The sequence below is a fragment of the Triturus cristatus genome, chromosome 5_2 (genome assembly GCF_964204655.1).
Source record: "Triturus cristatus chromosome 5_2, aTriCri1.1, whole genome shotgun sequence".
NCBI lineage: Eukaryota > Metazoa > Chordata > Amphibia > Caudata > Salamandridae > Triturus > Triturus cristatus.
Window position 1 is genome coordinate 713,368,725 of NC_140588.1, and position 19,188 is coordinate 713,387,912.

A 19,188-nucleotide genomic window follows, 5' to 3' on the forward strand; every position below is an offset into this window, starting at 1 on the left:
GTCTTTCACTAATGTGTACCAGGCATAGGTGGTTACATTTTATTTTTATTTTCAAATTATTTGTATTGGGTTTTCAAGAAAAGAACATTGTAAATGATAATAACAATAATAATAATAGCAATGATATCAAATATAATGACAATTAAAATAAAAAGCAAGGAAGAACTACAAAAGAAGAAGAAAATGCCAAGAGGATACCACATAAGTGGTAGTTGGAATTGCGGTTATGTTAGAGATATAGGTGGTGTTGGACTTGGCCCTTTTGGCAGGTTCATCCCTAAACTTTTTGACTTTCTCCCCGCCTCATTTCTGACATGTTGTTGATGGTTTTAGGGCTCTGGGCACTTTAGCACTGCTCTTCAGTGTAAAGTACATGCACTCTCTGTGTTACATGTGGTAAGGTTGGCCTGCCCTCCCATAGGAATGCATTGGGGATTTCCTGATCAGTGTGTCAGTGGTAATTCCTGATATGGGAGGAGCAGCATGGTCGAGTTTAGTATGTATGAAATTGTAATAATAAATGCTGCGCAATGGTGTGCGCAGATTTATTATGACTATTACAGAAATGCCACTTTTAGAGGTTGGCATTTCTGTGTGCTATGTGTCTGCCTGATGTAAATTGCATGTCTGGCTTGTGAGCGACAGGAGCTGGGAGGTGTGTGTGGCTCCAGGAGGGGCTGGGTGAGCCAGTACTAGGCTGAATGGGACATCTGCATTGGGAGTAGTGGGAGGAGTAATCCCCTGAATAGGACTATGCCCAGCCTGTACAATGCTGGCTCCGCCCCCTGTGGTGTGTCTGATCACCTAGCCCCCACCTGACAAAGGGGAAGAGGAGCTTGGTAAACAAGTGCTCCAATTCCCCCCTGAACCAGTTGCATCTGGTTTCCCCATGCCCTGTACTGCAGACAAAGGAATGCCTGGTATAAATGTAGGGGCTGTTCTGTGCTTGTTCCTGAACCTGCGGGGGCGTGCTGCTGCAGGGATCCAGGAGGAACTGCCATGATGGCTTGCCTCCCTGGGCCCAGCATGGCCCCCTTAACCCCTAAGGACCTTCAGGACTTTTGCTGCATCTAGCGCCTCATGAGCGCTGTGCTTTATACCTCTATTTTCCCCCAGAAGAAGAGGAGAGCGTGGGCTGCGCAGCAAAGCGCTGCCGCCCTTTTGAGAGGGAATCCCCATCGTAGGGATTCCTCCGTGATGCTGCCGGAGCGGGTGCCCACCTCGCATTTTTTGCGCACCGAGTGCGTGCCCACCCTGTCTTTGGCTCTTTCTTAATGGCGGGTGCCCACCCTGCTTATGTGCTGTTGCGGCGGGTGCCCACCCCGCTTCTGCTTTATTTTTATTTGCGGGTGCCCACCGTGCATTTTGGAGAAAAATCACCACTGTTGCCCGGCACGACCAGGAAGCCAGGTGGCCTTGCCTGACTGTGGGCCGGGTGTAAGGCAGAAGCTGCGGCCGGAGAGTAAGTCCTGCCGCCGGAGATCCGTCCGGAGCCTCCCAGGCTCCACGTTGAAGTCCCGGGTCCCAGGAGGGCGCCCGGGTGAAGTGAGGAGAGGCCCGGTGCCCCAGATGAAGCTGGAAACTGGCAGGGCTCTCATGAGCAGAGAGAGCCCCGCGTGTGCCTGCACCTGCCCCTGAGTCGCAACAGAGATCGGAGGAGTCCTGCAAGAGAGCCTGCATTCCCAGTGAGTGGGTGCTCATTTGGCACCATGTACAGTGCCTATTGTCTGAGCGGTCCCGCCATTGCAGGCCGCTCCAACGTTGGGGCCAATTATTTCTCAGAGTCCCTGATGGGAGGGGCGCATCGTTGCATATTGTCGATGCCCGCCATCCGTGGCCACATTGTTGTTAGGGCACCCGAAGGGGTCTGGAGGGCCCAGGTTGGCCCGTGCTTCTCCTGCATGGCTATGTTTTCACAGTTGCCCCACTTGGCAGTGGGCAACTGCACCGATGGGGGCAGTGTTTGATTCAGAGAGCCCCAGTGGGGCCCCGAGGGCACAGTGGTGCCAGAGCCCATTTATGTTCTTCCCAGCTGCGCCGCACCAGCGCGGGCAGCTGCAACATTTGGCATATTTGGTTGGAGAGTCCCAGTCGGGGTCTCAGGGCACAGTCGGTGCCAGTGCCTAATTTTTCTCATCACAGCTGCACGGCAATTAGCAGGAGCTGCAAAGTTTAAACTGACATTTCTTTGTGGGCATTTTTGGATGAGATAGGAGTGAGATACACTCCTCTGCCCCAGAGCAATTACGCACATGGATTCGGCTGCATTGGCAGCCGTCCTGACATTTGGGACATAGAGCATTAGAGCCCTCTGAGAAGGCCAATTGGCCAGGGGGACAGTGGGAGGTTGATAGGGTGCCAGGCTCTACTGTGATTTATGTGGTGCTAGGAAAAGTGATTTACGCACTATGATTTATGCCTCTAGTATTTATGTTTTAGAAGGTTATTCCCTAAACTAAGAGTTTTGCTTATGAGGTTACTGCATAATGTATTTATGCTTGTGAGGTTATTCTCTAATGCATTTAGACCTATGAGGTGATTGCATAATGTTTTTATGCTGGTGAGGTTATGGCATAATGTGTTTATGCTTATGGAGTTGGCGCAGAATGTATTTCACGCCTAATGTGATGCTGATTGCATAATATGATTTATGTTGCAGGATATAATGCTGAGTGCAGTGTTTTGCCAGAAATTACTGGTTGTGTTCCACATTTATTCTTTGTACTTGTGATGGTTCTGACAGTGGTCCAATTGGCCCTATCCTGTGTATATAATTCCCTGTAAATATTGCCCGTGCCAGTTGGCACAATGTATATTGTGTGATTACTATTCTAATGTGTTTAGGAGAATACAAAGGCTATTTTTGATATAACCTTGTGTGGAATCCTTTTTATAGTGTGCCTAGTGGGTTGCTGCTGTGTGTATGTGGTGCGCAAACGATTTTACACATTGCCTCCGGGATAAGCCTGACTGCTCGTGCCAAGCTACCAAGGGGGTGAGCAGGGGTTATCTTCGGCGTGTAACTCCCTTGCCCTGACAAGAGTGGCGGTTTCTGCCTGGCTTTGGCGCAAGCCTTAGCCAACCAGAAATCCCATTTCTAACAGGTGGTCTCTATATATATATCAGATTCTTCAGACGGTCTATGATAAAGTTACATTGCAGGCGTGCTATTGAGGATATAACATTTTGTATATGATGCACTATAAGGGTAACATTTTAGACTGCATTAAATGGGGGTCAGCTTCTGATCAAATTTCTTCGAGCCATATATATATTTTTTTTTATTTCAAATCCTTTTTATTGAAAAAGCATAGAAAAAAGACAAGACATACAATAAATGACACATGAAATCCCGTTACATAACAAGCAGCTAGTACCTGAGATTGGTGAGTCTGTAGATGGTTCACACCCATTACGGACATATATGAATACAAACTCTTCACAGACAGAACAATAAAATCATTAGAACTGATCAGTGAATCAGGGCCTCACATCAGAGAACATTGACTAACTCAAGGACTAGCTATACCATGTGAAGTTAAATGAAAGTAAAAAGACTAAAAGACTAAAATATGTCATGATACCACGTACAGCACACCAATGTCCAATTGCGCTATGGTGATTGGGCGCCCTAATTGCCAGTGTCTTATTTCCTGTGTGTGTAGCCCTTTCTTCTATTTCCTTATCTTCCATTCAGGGTGGGTCAAATGAAAATGCAGATCTGTCTAGGGCCTTCCATAGCCTCTTGTGAGGAGCACGCCATGGGGAGGAGTGCAATGCTGGATTATCCGCTCCTCTTAAAAACGAGAGCCATTCCTGCCAGACCCTGAATGATACCTCAGATCCGCTCTTCCATTTACACAACACCACCTTGCAAGCTAGAGTAAGCAGGACATCTAACAACTGACGATCATTGTCATTATGAAGGTCCTGATCCAACACTCCCAATAGTACGTAGACGAACTCTCTTTTAGACTTGAGCCTAAGAATATGATCTATGCAGTCAAACACTTTCCCCCAGAACGGTCCCAGCGCAGAGCAACCAAATAACATATGCGCTAAGTCTCCCACCTCTACATCACAATTCCAGCATAGCGGGCTGTCCCTCAAGTGAAGTTTATGAAGTTTTTCTGGCGTCCAGTATGTCCTATTAATGAGCATGTACTTGGTTTGGGCTAAAATCGGTGAGATCTTATTCGTTAGGGCAGCGGCATGTATCAGACCCCAGTCAAATACTAAACTGGTAGATTTGGGTTCAGATTCCCACTTAACTTCATTTTTCTTATGTGCCCTGCTCGGTGCAGGAAGGAGTAATTTGTAGATTTTGGAAACAAAATGACCAGATTTCAGAAAGCGCGGAACCTGGGTCTTAAGCCAAGGGTCGTCCGTGCTGAGGGAGCGAGTAGACAAAATAACTTTGAGTTTCAAGAAGTCATAGAAGTCCATTGGTGACAGATTGTGATCTGTCTGAAGCGAAGAGAACGGCAACGGGTGCCCCCCATCAAATAAATCTCGCACTAGGTTAATTCCGTTCTTGGACCAACTCCTCCACTGTATGGGCTTCTCTTCCATCTTAAGTGATGGGTTATACCATAAGGATACCATGGTAGACTTCCTCCATAGCAACCCTACTTTATGCGTTTGATCAAGCCTCAACAGTGCTCTTCTGGTGTTTAATAAAATGTATCTGGAATGAGGCAGGTGGGAAAGGTCCATCGAAAGCAGTGCCATTAGAGGGGCATCACCAATTAGGGATTTTTCGATGCCGATCCACAGCGGAGTATAGTCCGCACCCTCAGTCAACCACTGTGCCCCCTGTTTGCAGAGAAACGCCGTCTGATAGCTCCTGAAGCTAGGCAGACCCAGGCCTCCTTTACCCTTTGATAACTGAAGCTTGTTCATCGATATCCTAGGCTTCTTCCCCTGCCACATGAACTCGCCAAACAGCCTCCCCACCTTTGTCAGGAAGGCCTCCGAAAATGTCATCGGTAGCATACTCGCCAGGTAGTTCACCAATGGAGTCACCATCATCGTCAGAGTTTCCGCCCTGCCCCACCATGAAAGGAATTTCGGTGACCATCCCTCTAGCAATTTAGATATTTTCTTCAAGACCAGGCCCTCATTAACCCCCAGTGTTGTGATTAGATCCTTATCAAATTCCAGCCCTAAGTATTTAAAGCAGCCTGGTTGCCACGTCAGGCCAGAGTTCCCCATAACCTCCCTGTTACCCAAGTTGTTCAACATTTTAACCTCTGTTTTATCTTTATTCAACTTGTATCCTGATACCCTGGAGAATTCGTCGATGGTAGTCATGTAATGTAATGTATTGTAATGTAATGTAAAAATTACTTATAAAGCGCGGCATTCACCGGACGGTTTCTTGGCGCTATTCACTTTGTTCAGCAAGAGGCAGAAAGCGGGGAGAGAAGAATTTATGAGTAAATGCCATGGAAGAGGTGAGTTTTTAGGAGAGACCTGAAATGAAGGTGAAAGGGAGAAAGTCTCAGTTCCAGCGGCAGAGAGTTCCAGAATGAGGGTGCCAAAAAGGAAAATCTGAGACCTCCGTGTTTTTTGCGCTTGAAGCGGGGAGTCTGAAGGAGCGCAAGATGAGAGGAACGGAGGTTCCTTGAGGGGGTATAAGGATGCAAGAGGGAGGAAATAAAGGAGGGACCGGTGCCTGCCAGAAATTTATGAGTCAGGCAGCCAAGTTTGAACTTGCAGCGCTCCGAAACAGGAAGCCAGTGGAGGGCCTTGAGGAGAGGACAGATGTGGTGATGTTTTGGTTGGTGGTAGATAAGGCGAGCTGCCTGATTCTGAATCAGCTGCAATCTGTTGATTTGGTATTGTGGGATGCCAACGTACAGGGCATTGGCGTAGTCGATCCGAGAGATGACTAACGCCAGCAGTGCCAAGGTGAGGGCTTCAGTGGTCAGAAAGTGGGCTATTTTCCGGATCTTCCGGAGCTGAAAAAAACAGGAGGACACAGTGGCACTGACCTGGTGCTTCATTGAGAGGTCTTGGGAGATGTAAACCCCGAGGCTTTTCACTTTGTCAGCAGGGTGGGGGGGAGGGCCGTGGGAAAGGGGCCAGAAGGTGGAATTCCAGGGGTTGGATGGGCCTCCGACAAGAACGAGCTCCGTCTTGTCGGGATTGAGTTTAAGATGGTGAGTGCTCATCCAGTTACTGATATGGCAAAGGGTGGACTGGAAATCTTGAGCCGCTTCGTCCGAGGAGTCGAGATTGAAAACGAGCTGTATGTCATCTGCATAGTTAAATGCAGTGACATTCCTACCGCGGAGGGAGCGGATCAAGGGGGTGAGGTAAAGGTTAAAAAGAAGGGGTGACAGGGATGAACCCTGCGGCACGCCGCAGGTGACTCTCGTCCGGTTTGCCGTGAACTGGGAAAGACGGACCGATTGATGGCGGTCCGCAAGGAAGGAACAAACCCAGTTAAGGGCCGTCCCGCTGATGCCTGCCTCTTTGACACGGTCGACTAAGATGGTGTGATCGACCGTGTCAAAGGCCGCTGACAGATCTAAGAGCACCAGGGCTTGACTGATGTTGGAGTCAGCGCCTCTACGAAGTTCCTCCATAACAGAGAGGATAACCGTCTCTGTCGAATGGGCAGGTCTAAACCCAGCTTGCTGGGAATCTAGAAAATTGGAGTCCTCGATGAAGGAGCTGAGGACGCTGGTCACATGCGTCTCAAGTACCTTGCTCAGGTAAGGCAGAAGGGAAATGGGGCGGAAGTTGCCCAAGACCGTGGGGTCGGCATTGGGTTTTTTTAATATGGGGACCACTTCGGCGTTCTTGAACTGACTGGGGACCACGCCGAGCAGGAGAGAGTTGTTCAGGAGGGCCAATGGAGGGCCAGGGCAGGTCGAAAAAGCGGTCCGGAGAATTGCCGGAGGGCAGCAGTCTGTGGGGGAACCAGATGAGACTTTGTGGAGCAGGGGGAAGAAGTCTTCTTCGGGTATAGGAGGGAGCTGGGTCAGGGAGCGAGAGTTGAGAAAGGGGGCGGCCTCTGGGAGGGACATTGCTGGGGCCCCGGAGGAGATACTGTTTTTGATGTTACTGATTTTGTCTATGAAAAAATGGTTAAGGGAATCGCAGAGTGCCTGAGAGGGGAGGGGTTTGATGGTCACCCTATCCGGGTGTGAAAGTTCCTCCACAATAGCAAAGATGTCTTTAGATTTTAGTAGGCAGATTTTGCAGCTGAGATTGCATGTTTGTATTCTCCGGATAATTTTAGGAAGTGGGCTATTTCTAAGGGGTCGTAGTTTCGGCGCCAGCGACGCTCGGCTTGGCGAAGTCCCAGTTTAAGGGTTTTGAGGCTGTCGGAAAACCAGCGATGTGCGTCGTGAGGGCGCTTAGTTCGGATAGACTTAAGGGGGGTGACTTTGTCGCTGGCAGATTCCAACCAATCGACAAGTGCGGCTTCCTGGGAGTCTAGAGGACCTAGGCCGGTCGGAGCCGAAGATGTTACGGAGGAGAGAAAGAGGTCGAGGTTAGCTTTAATCCAGTTGCGGGCCAGGAGGCTAGGGCCTCGACTACGGGGGAGCGGTGGGGGGGCCAGAAGAAGGAAAGAGATTAAGAAATGGTCCGACCAAAAGCAAGGAAGGATCGTGAGTGATTTGATTTCAAGGTTGTAAGTCCAGACCTGATCTAGGGTGTGGCCTTTGGAATGGGTAGCTGTGTGGACATGTTGACGGCCATTGAGGCCGCTTAATAGATCGGTGAAAGCCAAAGAGTGGGGGCTTTCATGTGGGTCAGATGGCCAGTAGTTAAAGTCTCCTAAGACCAGGAGTTTGGAGTTATTGAGTGTGAGCTGGGATAGAAGATCGCCAAAGAGGGAGGGGAAATTGGGCATGGGTTGATGGGGGCGGTATACCAGGACACAGGTAAGAGGGGACACCGAGGATTCGAGTCTAATAGCCAGGCAGTCAGCCTGGGGGATGGTGAGTAGAGAGAGGGAAGAGAATCTGAGAGAGAGTTTGATAATAGCGGCTACGCCACCTCCGGATTTGCCAGCTGGTCGGTTGGCTTGGAGAATGTAATACCCCGGAGGAATAGCTGCCAAGATGTCGGGGGAGGAGTCCTCATTCAGCCAGGTCTCAGTTAGGAACAAGATGTCGGGACGGTCTGAGTCCAGAAGGTGGTATATGTCGTGTTGGTGACTGACAAGAGACCGGGTGTTGAGGTATGCAACTGCTAGCTCCATGTTGACAGGTGACTGAGCAGGCCGGGTTATAGAGGGTGGGAAGGAGGCAGTGTGCTCAGGGGTGATGGGGGATGAAAGGGCCCTGAGCTCTGGAAAAACACTACGGGCGTTGAAAATCCCCAGTTGGAGTAGTTTTGAATGGCTGGAGGATTCCAGCGGCCAGAGAGAGTGTAATGCAATCAGGTCCCTAGGGGCATAGGATGTGATTTGGGCAGAGTAACGGGCCCCGGGCCCCTGCCGGCCACGGACGGGCGCAGACGGGCTTGCCTTAGGCGCGCCTTCGGCGCGCAATCGTCGCGCCCGCTGCGCTCGTCCGCTGCGCTGCCGGGGGTGACACATGTTATATACCAGTGAGAGAGAGGGTTGGGAGGGGGCGTGGCCTGCGCGAGTGGGCGTGGCCTAAGGCTCGCGGCGAAATGGCGGCAATAGCAATTCAAACACCTCACCCGCTGCAGCGATAGCTCCGCTGTGCGGGGGGTGTCAGATCCAAGTGATGAAGATATGCCAGGGGTAAGTGCAATCAAGAAGTAAAAAATACACACAATAAACAGTTTTCTTTTTAAAAATAGAGCGAAGAGCGCTACTCCCGGCTGTGCCTCAGGAGAGCAAAGTGAGTCTGGGGATGGCGCTTGTAGTCAGCGCTTTAAGAGCAGTCCTGGCGGAGGGGGCGTGGCCTGCGCGAGTGGGCGTGGCCTAAGGCTCGCGGCGAAATGGCGGCAATAGCAATTCAAACACCTCACCCGCTGCAGCGATAGCTCCGCTGTGCGGGGGGTGTCAGAGCCAAGTGATGAAGATATGCCAGGGGTAAGTGCAATCAAGAAGTATAAAATACACACAATAAACAGTTTTCTTTTTAAAAATAGAGCGAAGAGCGCTACTCCCGGCTGTGCCTCAGGAGAGCAAAGTGAGTCTGGGGATGGCGCTTGTAGTCAGCGCTTTAAGAGCAGTCCTGGTGGAGGGGGCGTGGCCTGCGCGAGTGGGCGTGGCCTAAGGCTCGCGGCGAAATGGCGGCAATAGCAATTCAAACACCTCACCCGCTGCAGCGATAGCTCCGCTGTGCGGGGGGTGTCAGAGCCAAGTGATGAAGATATGCCAGGGGTAAGTGCAATCAAGAAGTATAAAATACACACAATAAACAGTTTTCTTTTTAAAAATAGAGCGAAGAGCGCTACTCCCGGCTGTGCCTCAGGAGAGCAAAGTGAGTCTGGGGATGGCGCTTGTAGTCAGCGCTTTAAGAGCAGTCCTGGTGGAGGGGGCGTGGCCTGCGCGAGTGGGCGTGGCCTAAGGCTCGCGGCGAAATGGCGGCAATAGCAATTCAAACACCTCACCCGCTGCAGTGATAGCTCCGCTGTGCGGGGGGTGTCAGAGCCAAGTGATGAAGATATGCCAGTGGTAAGTGCAATCAAGAAGTATAAAATACACACAATAAACAGTTTTCTTTTTAAAAATAGAGCGAAGAGCGCTACTCCCGGCTGTGCCTCAGGAGAGCAAAGTGAGTCTGGGGATGGTGCTTGTAGTCAGCGCTTTAAGAGCAGTCCTGGCGGAGGGGGCGTGGCCTGCACGAGTGGGCGTGGCCTAAGGCTCGCGGCGAAATGGCGGCAATAGCAATTCAAACACCTCACCCGCTGCAGCGATAGCTCCGCTGTGCGGGGGGTGTCAGAGCCAAGTGATGAAGATATGCCAGGGGTAAGTGCAATCAAGAAGTATGAAATACACACAATAAACAGTTTTCTTTTTAAAAATAGAGCGAAGAGCGCTACTCCCGGCTGTGCCTCAGGAGAGCAAAGTGAGTCTGGGGATGGCGCTTGTAGTCAGCGCTTTAAGAGCAGTCCTGGCAGAGGGGGCGTGGCCTGCGCGAGTGGGCGTGGCCTAAGGCTCGCGGCGAAATGGCGGCAATAGCAATTCAAACACCTCACCCGCTGCAGCGATAGCTCCGCTGTGCGGGGGGTGTCAGATCCAAGTGATGAAGATATGCCAGGGGTAAGTGCAATCAAGAAGTATAAAATACACACAATAAACAGTTTTCTTTTTAAAAATAGAGCGAAGAGCGCTACTCCCGGCTGTGCCTCAGGAGAGCAAAGTGAGTCTGGGGATGGCGCTTGTAGTCAGCGCTTTAAGAGCAGTCCTGGCGGAGGGGGCGTGGCCTGCGCGAGTGGGCGTTGCCTAAGGCTCGCGGCGAAATGGCGGCAATAGCAATTCAAACACCTCACCCGCTGCAGCGATAGCTCCGCTGTGCGGGGGGTGTCAGAGCCAAGTGATGAAGATATGCCAGGGGTAAGTGCAATCAAGAAGTATAAAATACACACAATAAACAGTTTTCTTTTTAAAAATAGAGCGAAGAGCGCTACTCCCGGCTGTGCCTCAGGAGAGCAAAGTGAGTCTGGGGATGGCGCTTGTAGTCAGCGCTTTAAGAGCAGTCCTGGTGGAGGGGGCGTGGCCTGCGCGAGTGGGCGTGGCCTAAGGCTCGCGGCGAAATGGCGGCAATAGCAATTCAAACACCTCACCCGCTGCAGCGATAGCTCCGCTGTGCGGGGGGTGTCAGAGCCAAGTGATGAAGATATGCCAGGGGTAAGTGCAATCAAGAAGTATAAAATACACACAATAAACAGTTTTCTTTTCAAAAATAGAGCGAAGAGCGCTACTCCCGGCTGTGCCTCAGGAGAGCAAAGTGAGTCTGGGGATGGCGCTTGTAGTCAGCGCTTTAAGAGAAGTCCTGGTGGAGGGGGCGTGGCCTGCACGAGTGGGCGTGGCCTAAGGCTCGCGGCGAAATGGCGGCAATAGCAATTCAAACACCTCACCCGCTGCAGTGATAGCTCTGCTGTGCGGGGGGTGTCAGAGCCAAGTGATGAAGATATGCCAGGGTTAAGTGCAATCAAGAAGTATAAAATACACACAATAAACAGTTTTCTTTTTAAAAATAGAGCGAAGAGCGCTACTCCCGGCTGTGCCTCAGGAGAGCAAAGTGAGTCTGGGGATGGCGCTTGTAGTCAGCGCTTTAAGAGCAGTCCTGGCGGAGGGGGCGTGGCCTGCGCGAGTGGGCGTGGCCTAAGGCTCGCGGCGAAATGGCGGCAATAGCAATTCAAACACCTCACCCGCTGCAGCGATAGCTCCGCTGTGCGGGGGGTGTCAGAGCCAAGTGATGAAGATATGCCAGGGGTAAGTGCAATCAAGAAGTATAAATTACACACAATAAACAGTTTTCTTTTTAAAAATAGAGCGAAGAGCGCTACTCCCGGCTGTGCCTCAGGAGAGCAAAGTGAGTCTGGGGATGGCGCTTGTAGTCAGCGCTTTAAGAGCAGTCCTGGCGGAGGGGGCATGGCCTGCGCGAGTGGGCGTGGCCTAACGCTCGCGGCGAAATGGCGGCAATAGCAATTCAAACACCTCACCCGCTGCAGCGATAGCTCCGCTGTGCGGGGGTGTCAGAGCCAAGTGATGAAGATATGCCAGGGGTAAGTGCAATCAAGAAGTATAAAATACACACAATAAACAGTTTTCTTTTTAAAAATAGAGCGAAGAGTGCTACTCCCGGCTGTGCCTCAGGAGAGCAAAGTGAGTCTGGGGATGGCGCTTGTAGTCAGCGCTTTAAGAGCAGTCCTGGCGGAGGGGCGTGGCCTGCGCGAGTGGGCGTGGCCTAAGGCTCGCGGCGAAATGGCGGCAATAGCAATTCAAACACCTCACCCGCTGCAGCGATAGCTCCGCTGTGCGAGGGGTGTCAGAGCCAAGTGATGAAGATATGCCAGGGGTAAGTGCAATCAAGAAGTATAAAATACAAACAATAAACAGTTTTCTTTTTAAAAATAGAGCGAAGAGCGCTACTCCCGGCTGTGCATCAGGAGACCAAAGTGAGTCTGGGGATGGCGCTTGTAGTCAGCGCTTTAAGAGCAGTCCTGGCGGAGGGGGCGTGGCCTGCACGAGTGGGCGTGGCCTAAGGCTCGCGGCGAAATGGCGGCAATAGCAATTCAAACACCTCACCCGCTGCAGCGATAGCTCCGCTGTGCGGGGGTGTCAGAGCCAAGTGATGAAGATATGCCAGGTGTAAGTGCAATCAAGAAGTATAAAATACACACAATAAACAGTTTTCTTTTTATAAATAGAGCGAAGAGCGCTACTCCCGGCTGTGCCTCAGGAGAGCAAAGTGAGGGCCGATATAGCCTCCTCCGCCTTTTCTGATACGATTAGGACATCGTCCGCATAAGCGGTCAGCTTTATAATACAATCACCAAATGGAATTCCAGCAATACTTTCATTAGCTCTTAAGTGGTAAAGAAATGGCTCAATGGCCAATAGGAACAGTGAAGGTGAGAGTGGACACCCCTGTCTGGTACCTTGGTGCAACTGAAATGCGGAGGAGAGTGAACCTCCAGCTCTAACTCTAGCAGTGGGACAGGAATATAGAGACATCACCATCTTCGTGAAAGATTGACCCAAGTTGAATTTATTTAAGACCGCATTCAGATAGTTCCAGTCGACTCTGTTGAAAGCCTTTTCGGCGTCAAGCGTAATTGCGACAGTGGGGGTAGATAACAATTTTGCTTTTTCGAGTACATGAGCTAGTATTCTGGTATTATCACCTGACAATCTATGTTTTAAAAAGCCCGCCTGAGAGGCGTGTATCAGTTTGGGCAGGACCATTTGAAGTCGATTAGCCAAAATCGTGGCTAGGTGTTTACAGTCAAGGTTTATAAGCGAGATAGGTCTGTAATTCTTTGGAAGCGTTGGGTCTTTCCCCTCCTTTGGAAGTACCGCAATGATGGCCTCAGATAGCGTACCCTTCACTTCACCTATAGTGCTAATTTCTTGAAATAGGTGCAATAGCGGTTGTGATATGAGTGAGGAGAAACTCTTATAAAATCTGGCTGTGAACCCATCCGGTCCGGGTGCCTTACCGCACTTTAATGATTTAATGACTAACTCAACTTCTTGAAGCGTGATGGGGCCATTAAGTTCATCGCGCTCCATAGTAGAAAGGGATGGAAGATTACACTCATCTAAATAGCCAGCAATTTTTGACTCGACAACTTCTGTATTTTTGGCATAAAGCTGTTCATAGAAATGTTTGAATACCTCCGCTACCTTGATCGGATCCGAATGCGTAGCCCCTCCCTGATCCTTGATGGAATTTATCATATTTTTCTGTATTTTGAATTTGAGGTATGCAGCTAGGCTCTTCCCTGCCTCATTAGATTCACATAATTTGAATTGTTTCCTCCTATATTTTAAACAAACTAGGAGATTTTGTGTTTTTTGTAGTTTACCAACTAAATAAAGAAATTCAAAGGTTGTCTACTGAATTCCTGTAAAGTATTTACACAAATATTCAGTAAGAAAGTGAGGCTCTTGTCAAATTACACCATTCACTGGAGCAGGGTTGGCAACAAAGACATGAAGGAGAACCGACTGAACACTTTCTGTCTTGTGCCCTAGCATCACTCTCGTAACTTAAGCCAGAAAGCTAAATAAGAAGTTGTGCTCTACCATATTCCGCACAGCTGATAGGTCAAGCATCACCTGTTGCCCCTTATCAGCTTTACTGAGCAAAATATTACATAGGTCACCAAGGGCTCATCTTGTCCTCATTTACATTTAATCTATTTATCTGTCAAAATATATCTACTGTTGTACTGCGACTTTTTTCTAGCACCCTTGCTAATAACATACAAGCCAAAAATGTGTAGAACGTGAAGGTCACCAATGTGTCAGAAAAGCATGGACACATTGGTAAAGATATAGGCTGCCACTCAATTGGGTGCAAAGAAATGTTTTTTTGGCACAGCCGTAGAAGTGTTCATGTTTACACAGCACAGCACATCTGGCCCAGTATATGGCCTAGTAATCCTCACATATGCTTTACATTATCAGATCCATAAAAAGGTTTCATAATGGGTTAGGGATGCCGAAGCAAAGTTGGTGGCAGGAGATGTTGTGGGCACTTTGTCGACTGATGTAGAGTGCTGATGAGACCTATTGATTTCAAAACCAGAAGGGTAACCCAAGAATCTCTAGGGAGCAAAGGTACTATATAGTGAAAGAAACAGTGGTCCCTAAGCATTAAATATACATACAATAGGCTGAAAAACATGAAAGTTCCCAATGATTGGGGACACCCCCTATATAATTGTCTTCATAAGAGCTCCATGAAATAGGGTCGAGCTCAGCCAGGGTGAACACGATGATGAAGCATTCCACTACTATAGTGGGTAATGGTTATATAAAAAAAAAAAGATTTTTTCCTTTCCCCGCTCCTTTTAGAGTGGTGCTTAGGTTGACACGGGATCCCATTGTTTCTTTCACGTACGATGATAGTCTAGAGCGGATACTTTTTGGTCAGAAATAGTCATGAAGGGAGGACGTATCCCTTCATTCTCTGTCAAAGGATCTCTCTACCCTTTTGGTTCCATAGGATTCCCCTGGTTCTCCGGACCTCTATGATTTGAGCGCAAATGTTGCACAACCTGTAGTTATTTTGTGTACGCTTTTTAAACCAAGCTGCTTGGAATTTCTCGCTTCTGATTTTCCATGCCTCACTCTCATGCCTGGCACAACAAAGCATACATACTAAACTGAGCTACCTCAGCGTATGGAAGCTCCATTCTTGTGTCTTTTTCAAGATTCTTTTTCACTCTTTTTGTGAGAATGCCGTGCACTTACTAACACCACTATCTTTGTTTTAGTTTCTGTCACATTAATTCTCTTTTGACTGTCCATGTGAAGAAAATGTATAAATATTGGGGAAATTTGGGGAGGAGTAAGCATTTAGATGATCTGCTGCTTAAATAGGCAAAATTCTGTCTCTCTAAACTCAGATACTTCAATCCTACGACTGCTGCCACTTTTTCTTCCATACTTTGACTACTGTAGTTTTCCATAAGCACCACTCAGGAATCTTTTGAATCCATAAAATGTGATACAATTCCTCCCTTTATCGGCAAATGTTTTCAATTTTCCTAAGAGTCCCTAGTGAGTTGGGCTATGAGCGTTTGTCTGCAGTGGAAACCTGGATGGCTGCTCACTATCAGCTTCTTGTTCTTTCCATAATGAAAACTAAGGGAGCACTAAGATCTTGGAGTATGCCTATGATTTAGCTATCATGACCCCTAACCCACTTGGTGCACTAGTTGAAATTGAAAGAGAGGCAGAGATTTTTGGGCATATCTCGGGTTATCGACTCAATTCCGATAAAACTCTTATTGTAGTTGGCAAGGGACTACAGGTTAGCGACCCTCGGGTTGTACTGAAGGCAACCTATCTTGGGGTCGAGATATTGGCAGATGTGTCCAAGATTGTAGAAACTAACCTGGATCCATTGCTCCCAAAATTTAAAGTAGAACTAAGTCACATAGATAATCTCAAATTAAGTATTGTGGGACGGTGCAATGTTATCAATACAGTGTTTTTACTGAAAATCTTATATTTTTTAGGGCAATTCCGCTGGCCATTAACAATTCTTGGTTTAAAATGATGAACCAACTAATTACTAAATTTCTTTGGGCCAATTGCCGTCCCCATAAAGCGCTAACATTTTTGACGCTACCCAGAGATAGAGGAGGATGGGCGGTTCCTAACCTTCAGTTGTACCACTGGGCGGCCATATTATTTTAATAAGGAAGCCTAATTGGGGTGGAACTTGATCAAGTGCAGGAGACGGGTCCCGCATCAATTTATGGTCTGCTGTTGGGGCCAGAGGCTAGGGGCTGTCTCTTACATTATACTGATTTTAAGTACTACAAAAGAGTGAAGTTTAAGACATTAATGTGTGCTTTTAAAACTTGGGTTTTATTTTGAAAAACGCTTGGTATGGGCCTAATTCATGCGTATACCCCACTGTTTGGTAATAGATCGTTTCCTAGTGTTCTTAATGATGGCCTCATGAAAATATGGCATGACAAAGGTGTTAGGATGGTTGGTGACATCATGGATGAAATAGGGGTGATTACCTTTGACATGATAAAGGATACTTTTTGGGTTGACAATAGGCAATTCTTTAAATATCTCCAGATAAGAGATTTCTCAGGGAGGAAATCTGGAGGCAGCAGCGGCTTCGCTCGGGTGAAGTTGGTTGAGATGCTACTCAAAGGGTCTGGTACACTTGGTGGGACATATAAAGAATTAATGAAAACGATGACTGATGATCTACCTAAACATTTTGAACGTTGGGAAGAGCGGTTACAGGTTGAAGCTGGGGAGGTAGAAGATTCATTAAATATAGCCCAAACCTCCTTTGTTGCTATGAATCTAAAATTGCAATGTTTTAAGACCGGGTTTAATCTGTATATTACACCGGTGAAGATTTCTAAATGGGGAGGAACAGCGGGAACAACATGTCCACGGTGTAGCTATCCAGCAGCAGATATTGTGCTCCTGCCCTGATTTGAGATTAATTAAAAGGGAAGTCAGTAATATTCTTGAATACCATTTGGGACAGCGAGTAGAGATGACATCGTAGTTGATAGTATTGGGAGTGAGTAGTTCTCACCTACCAGCTCGGGTTCAGACCTTTCTTTTTGTCGCTATGACAGTTTTTCGACTCTGTTTGGCCACTCACTGGCTTGATCCTGTTCCTCCTACAGGACAACAATGGCTGGGGAGATTCCTGGCAGATTTTAGGCTAGAGACTGCATTATATGCCAGAAGGGGGCAGAGATCAAGAGCCAAGGGGATTGACATCTGGGCCCCTTTGACTAGATGGTCAGAAGACGGCTAAAATGACGGGAAGGGGTTATAAAGCATGTGCGTATTGTTGATGTACCATGTTGTGTTGTAATACGGGCCAAGCTATTGATTGGTCTTCATTTCTGGATTGTGTTTTTTGCGCTTAATCTGATGCTTTTCTGTTTTTCCCATTTCTTCCCTTCTTCTTTTTTTGTGTTTTTGTTTCTCTTCCCTATTTCTCATACTAGATGACGAAAGTATCTCTCTATGACTTTTTTTTCCTTTCTCTTCTTTCTTTTTCACTTTTTATGGACCAGCCAGGGAGGGGTGAGTGGGAAATTCTTTTGGGGTGGGGGTGGGTGGGTAATCGGATACACCCATATTTGTATTTATGCTGTTTACTTGTGATTATAAAAATCAATAAAGAACTTTAAAAAAAACAATATTACAGTATCGATTTCAGAACATTACTCAGATATTTATATAGCATCAGGATGCAGACAGAATTACTAAAGTAAATATTATGAGTCTAGAAATGTATTACTAGGCGCTCTAAGGTGACCTGGATGGAAAGATAGATAGACAGACACACACAGGCATACATCAGTACTGCCATAGATATTTATAAAGTCCTGCCAATGAAGCAGTAAGTCATAGTTTGCAGTTGAATAGAGATAACACAGTTTTCACTCTTTCAAAAGCAATCGTTGAAGTCTAACAAGTGAGCTGAGGTTAGAGGGTGCTATTTGATGAATGTTGGATGGTCGAAGCTGATGTGTGGGTGTATGCACTAAAATTTTTTATCTCAAACGCTGAAATATATCCTTATACCTATATTGTTTAAATTTGTGTTCCCAGTTCAATATAGATGAACAAGAAAAATTGATGAGATATGAATAAAATGGGTGCCAAAAATAATTAACCATATTTACTTAAACTCTCAAAAGCCTTTTTGAATATCCTAATTTTTCAATTGACTACTTCATAATACAGGCAAATATTTTAGTTCTTGGAGCTATTGTGACAGATATAAAGGCAGTAATGAAAGATTGAGGGATGTGATTGGTCCCCCAGATCAAGAATTTCAAGTCTGATAAATGTAATAAATAAAAAGAAAACTTGCTATTGAGCTTGGTAGTAGGTGATCTGTTTCATACATCAAAATGTTTCTGTCCTCTTTTAGTTAGTGAAGGATGTTCCCACTACTGCTCATCAAGCTATAGAATAATGGCTTCTAAGCTACCAATGAGACCCCCCCCCCAGTCAGTTATATAATGAAACTGAAAACATACTATTTTCCATAGTTTAATGACTTTTGCCACCTTCATTAATTGCAATTTCTAAATCTGTGCCCAGGGAACTCTAATACGGCATTACAATTTCAGATGATGAGAATTTTATCTGCCACAACTTCAATTTCTTTGGAAAATTAAAAGACATTAATAGCACACCAGCAAGAGCAGAAATGTCACTGAAATTATACATTTTCAGCCAAATGTAAAAGCACAAATGTGAACGTAAGCCGGAAGCCTTGCTTACACACCTCCACGGACATGCTGATGGGATACTGGGAGCCACCCTTCTATTGAAATGCTACTTACCAATCCCTCACTAGGCATGATGTTAGTAAGATGAACGACATCCAGGTGTGCTGACTGGGAGACGAGGGAGTCAGATGAGAGGGAAATGATGTGGTCACAGATTCCGGACAGAGTTTTACACTAGCAAAGCAAGCAGACAAAAACATTTTAGCACATTGAGCTCCACAATAAAAAAGGAGACAACACTCAAGGACAACAATAACAATAAATGGCAGTCATAACCTTTTAATCTGCATCGTTTTAGCTGGTTTTTAGCACAGTTAGCTAACAGGTAGTGTGTTTTCCTAAGTTAAATATTAATAATGTGTCTCTGTGTGGTGTACTAAACTCCGAAGAACTTTACAATTAGAAAGACGCTATCAGAAATATAGGGAGTTGGACCCGAATATTACCTCTACATTTCTACATTTCTCAGCCTGATTAACAAAGGATTCCCTTTGAGTAGGCCTTCGTTACTCCATGTCTAGATGTGACTTTCCCATGGATATCCAAAACTCAAACATATTTAATAATGGAAAATGGTTTTATGATTCATTTTCATAAATAGGCATTAATAAGCAAATTCATGAATTCTTCACATGCTCCTCATGGGAGCAGTCCAGCCTGAACTGCCAAGCCAGGTTCTCCCTGGACCGCAAACAAGCATCCTGGGACTGGTTTCGGGGTATGTCACCTCTCATCAGCCATGCCAGCATGAATCCAGTGGCACAGTTGAGC

At 47.1% G+C, this 19,188-nt stretch overlaps 1 protein-coding gene across 1 annotated transcript in view; it reads right to left on the reverse strand.

Moving 5' to 3' along the window:
- LOC146829166 (connector enhancer of kinase suppressor of ras 2-like) overlaps positions 1 to 19,188 on the reverse strand; it is a 1,989,112-nt gene that overhangs the window by 1,320,653 nt on the left and 649,271 nt on the right. The window contains exon 6 of the mRNA XM_085606439.1: positions 18,472 to 18,591. Coding sequence (XP_085462565.1) covers positions 18,472 to 18,591 — 120 coding nt within the window. The remainder of the gene's footprint in view (positions 1 to 18,471; positions 18,592 to 19,188) is intronic.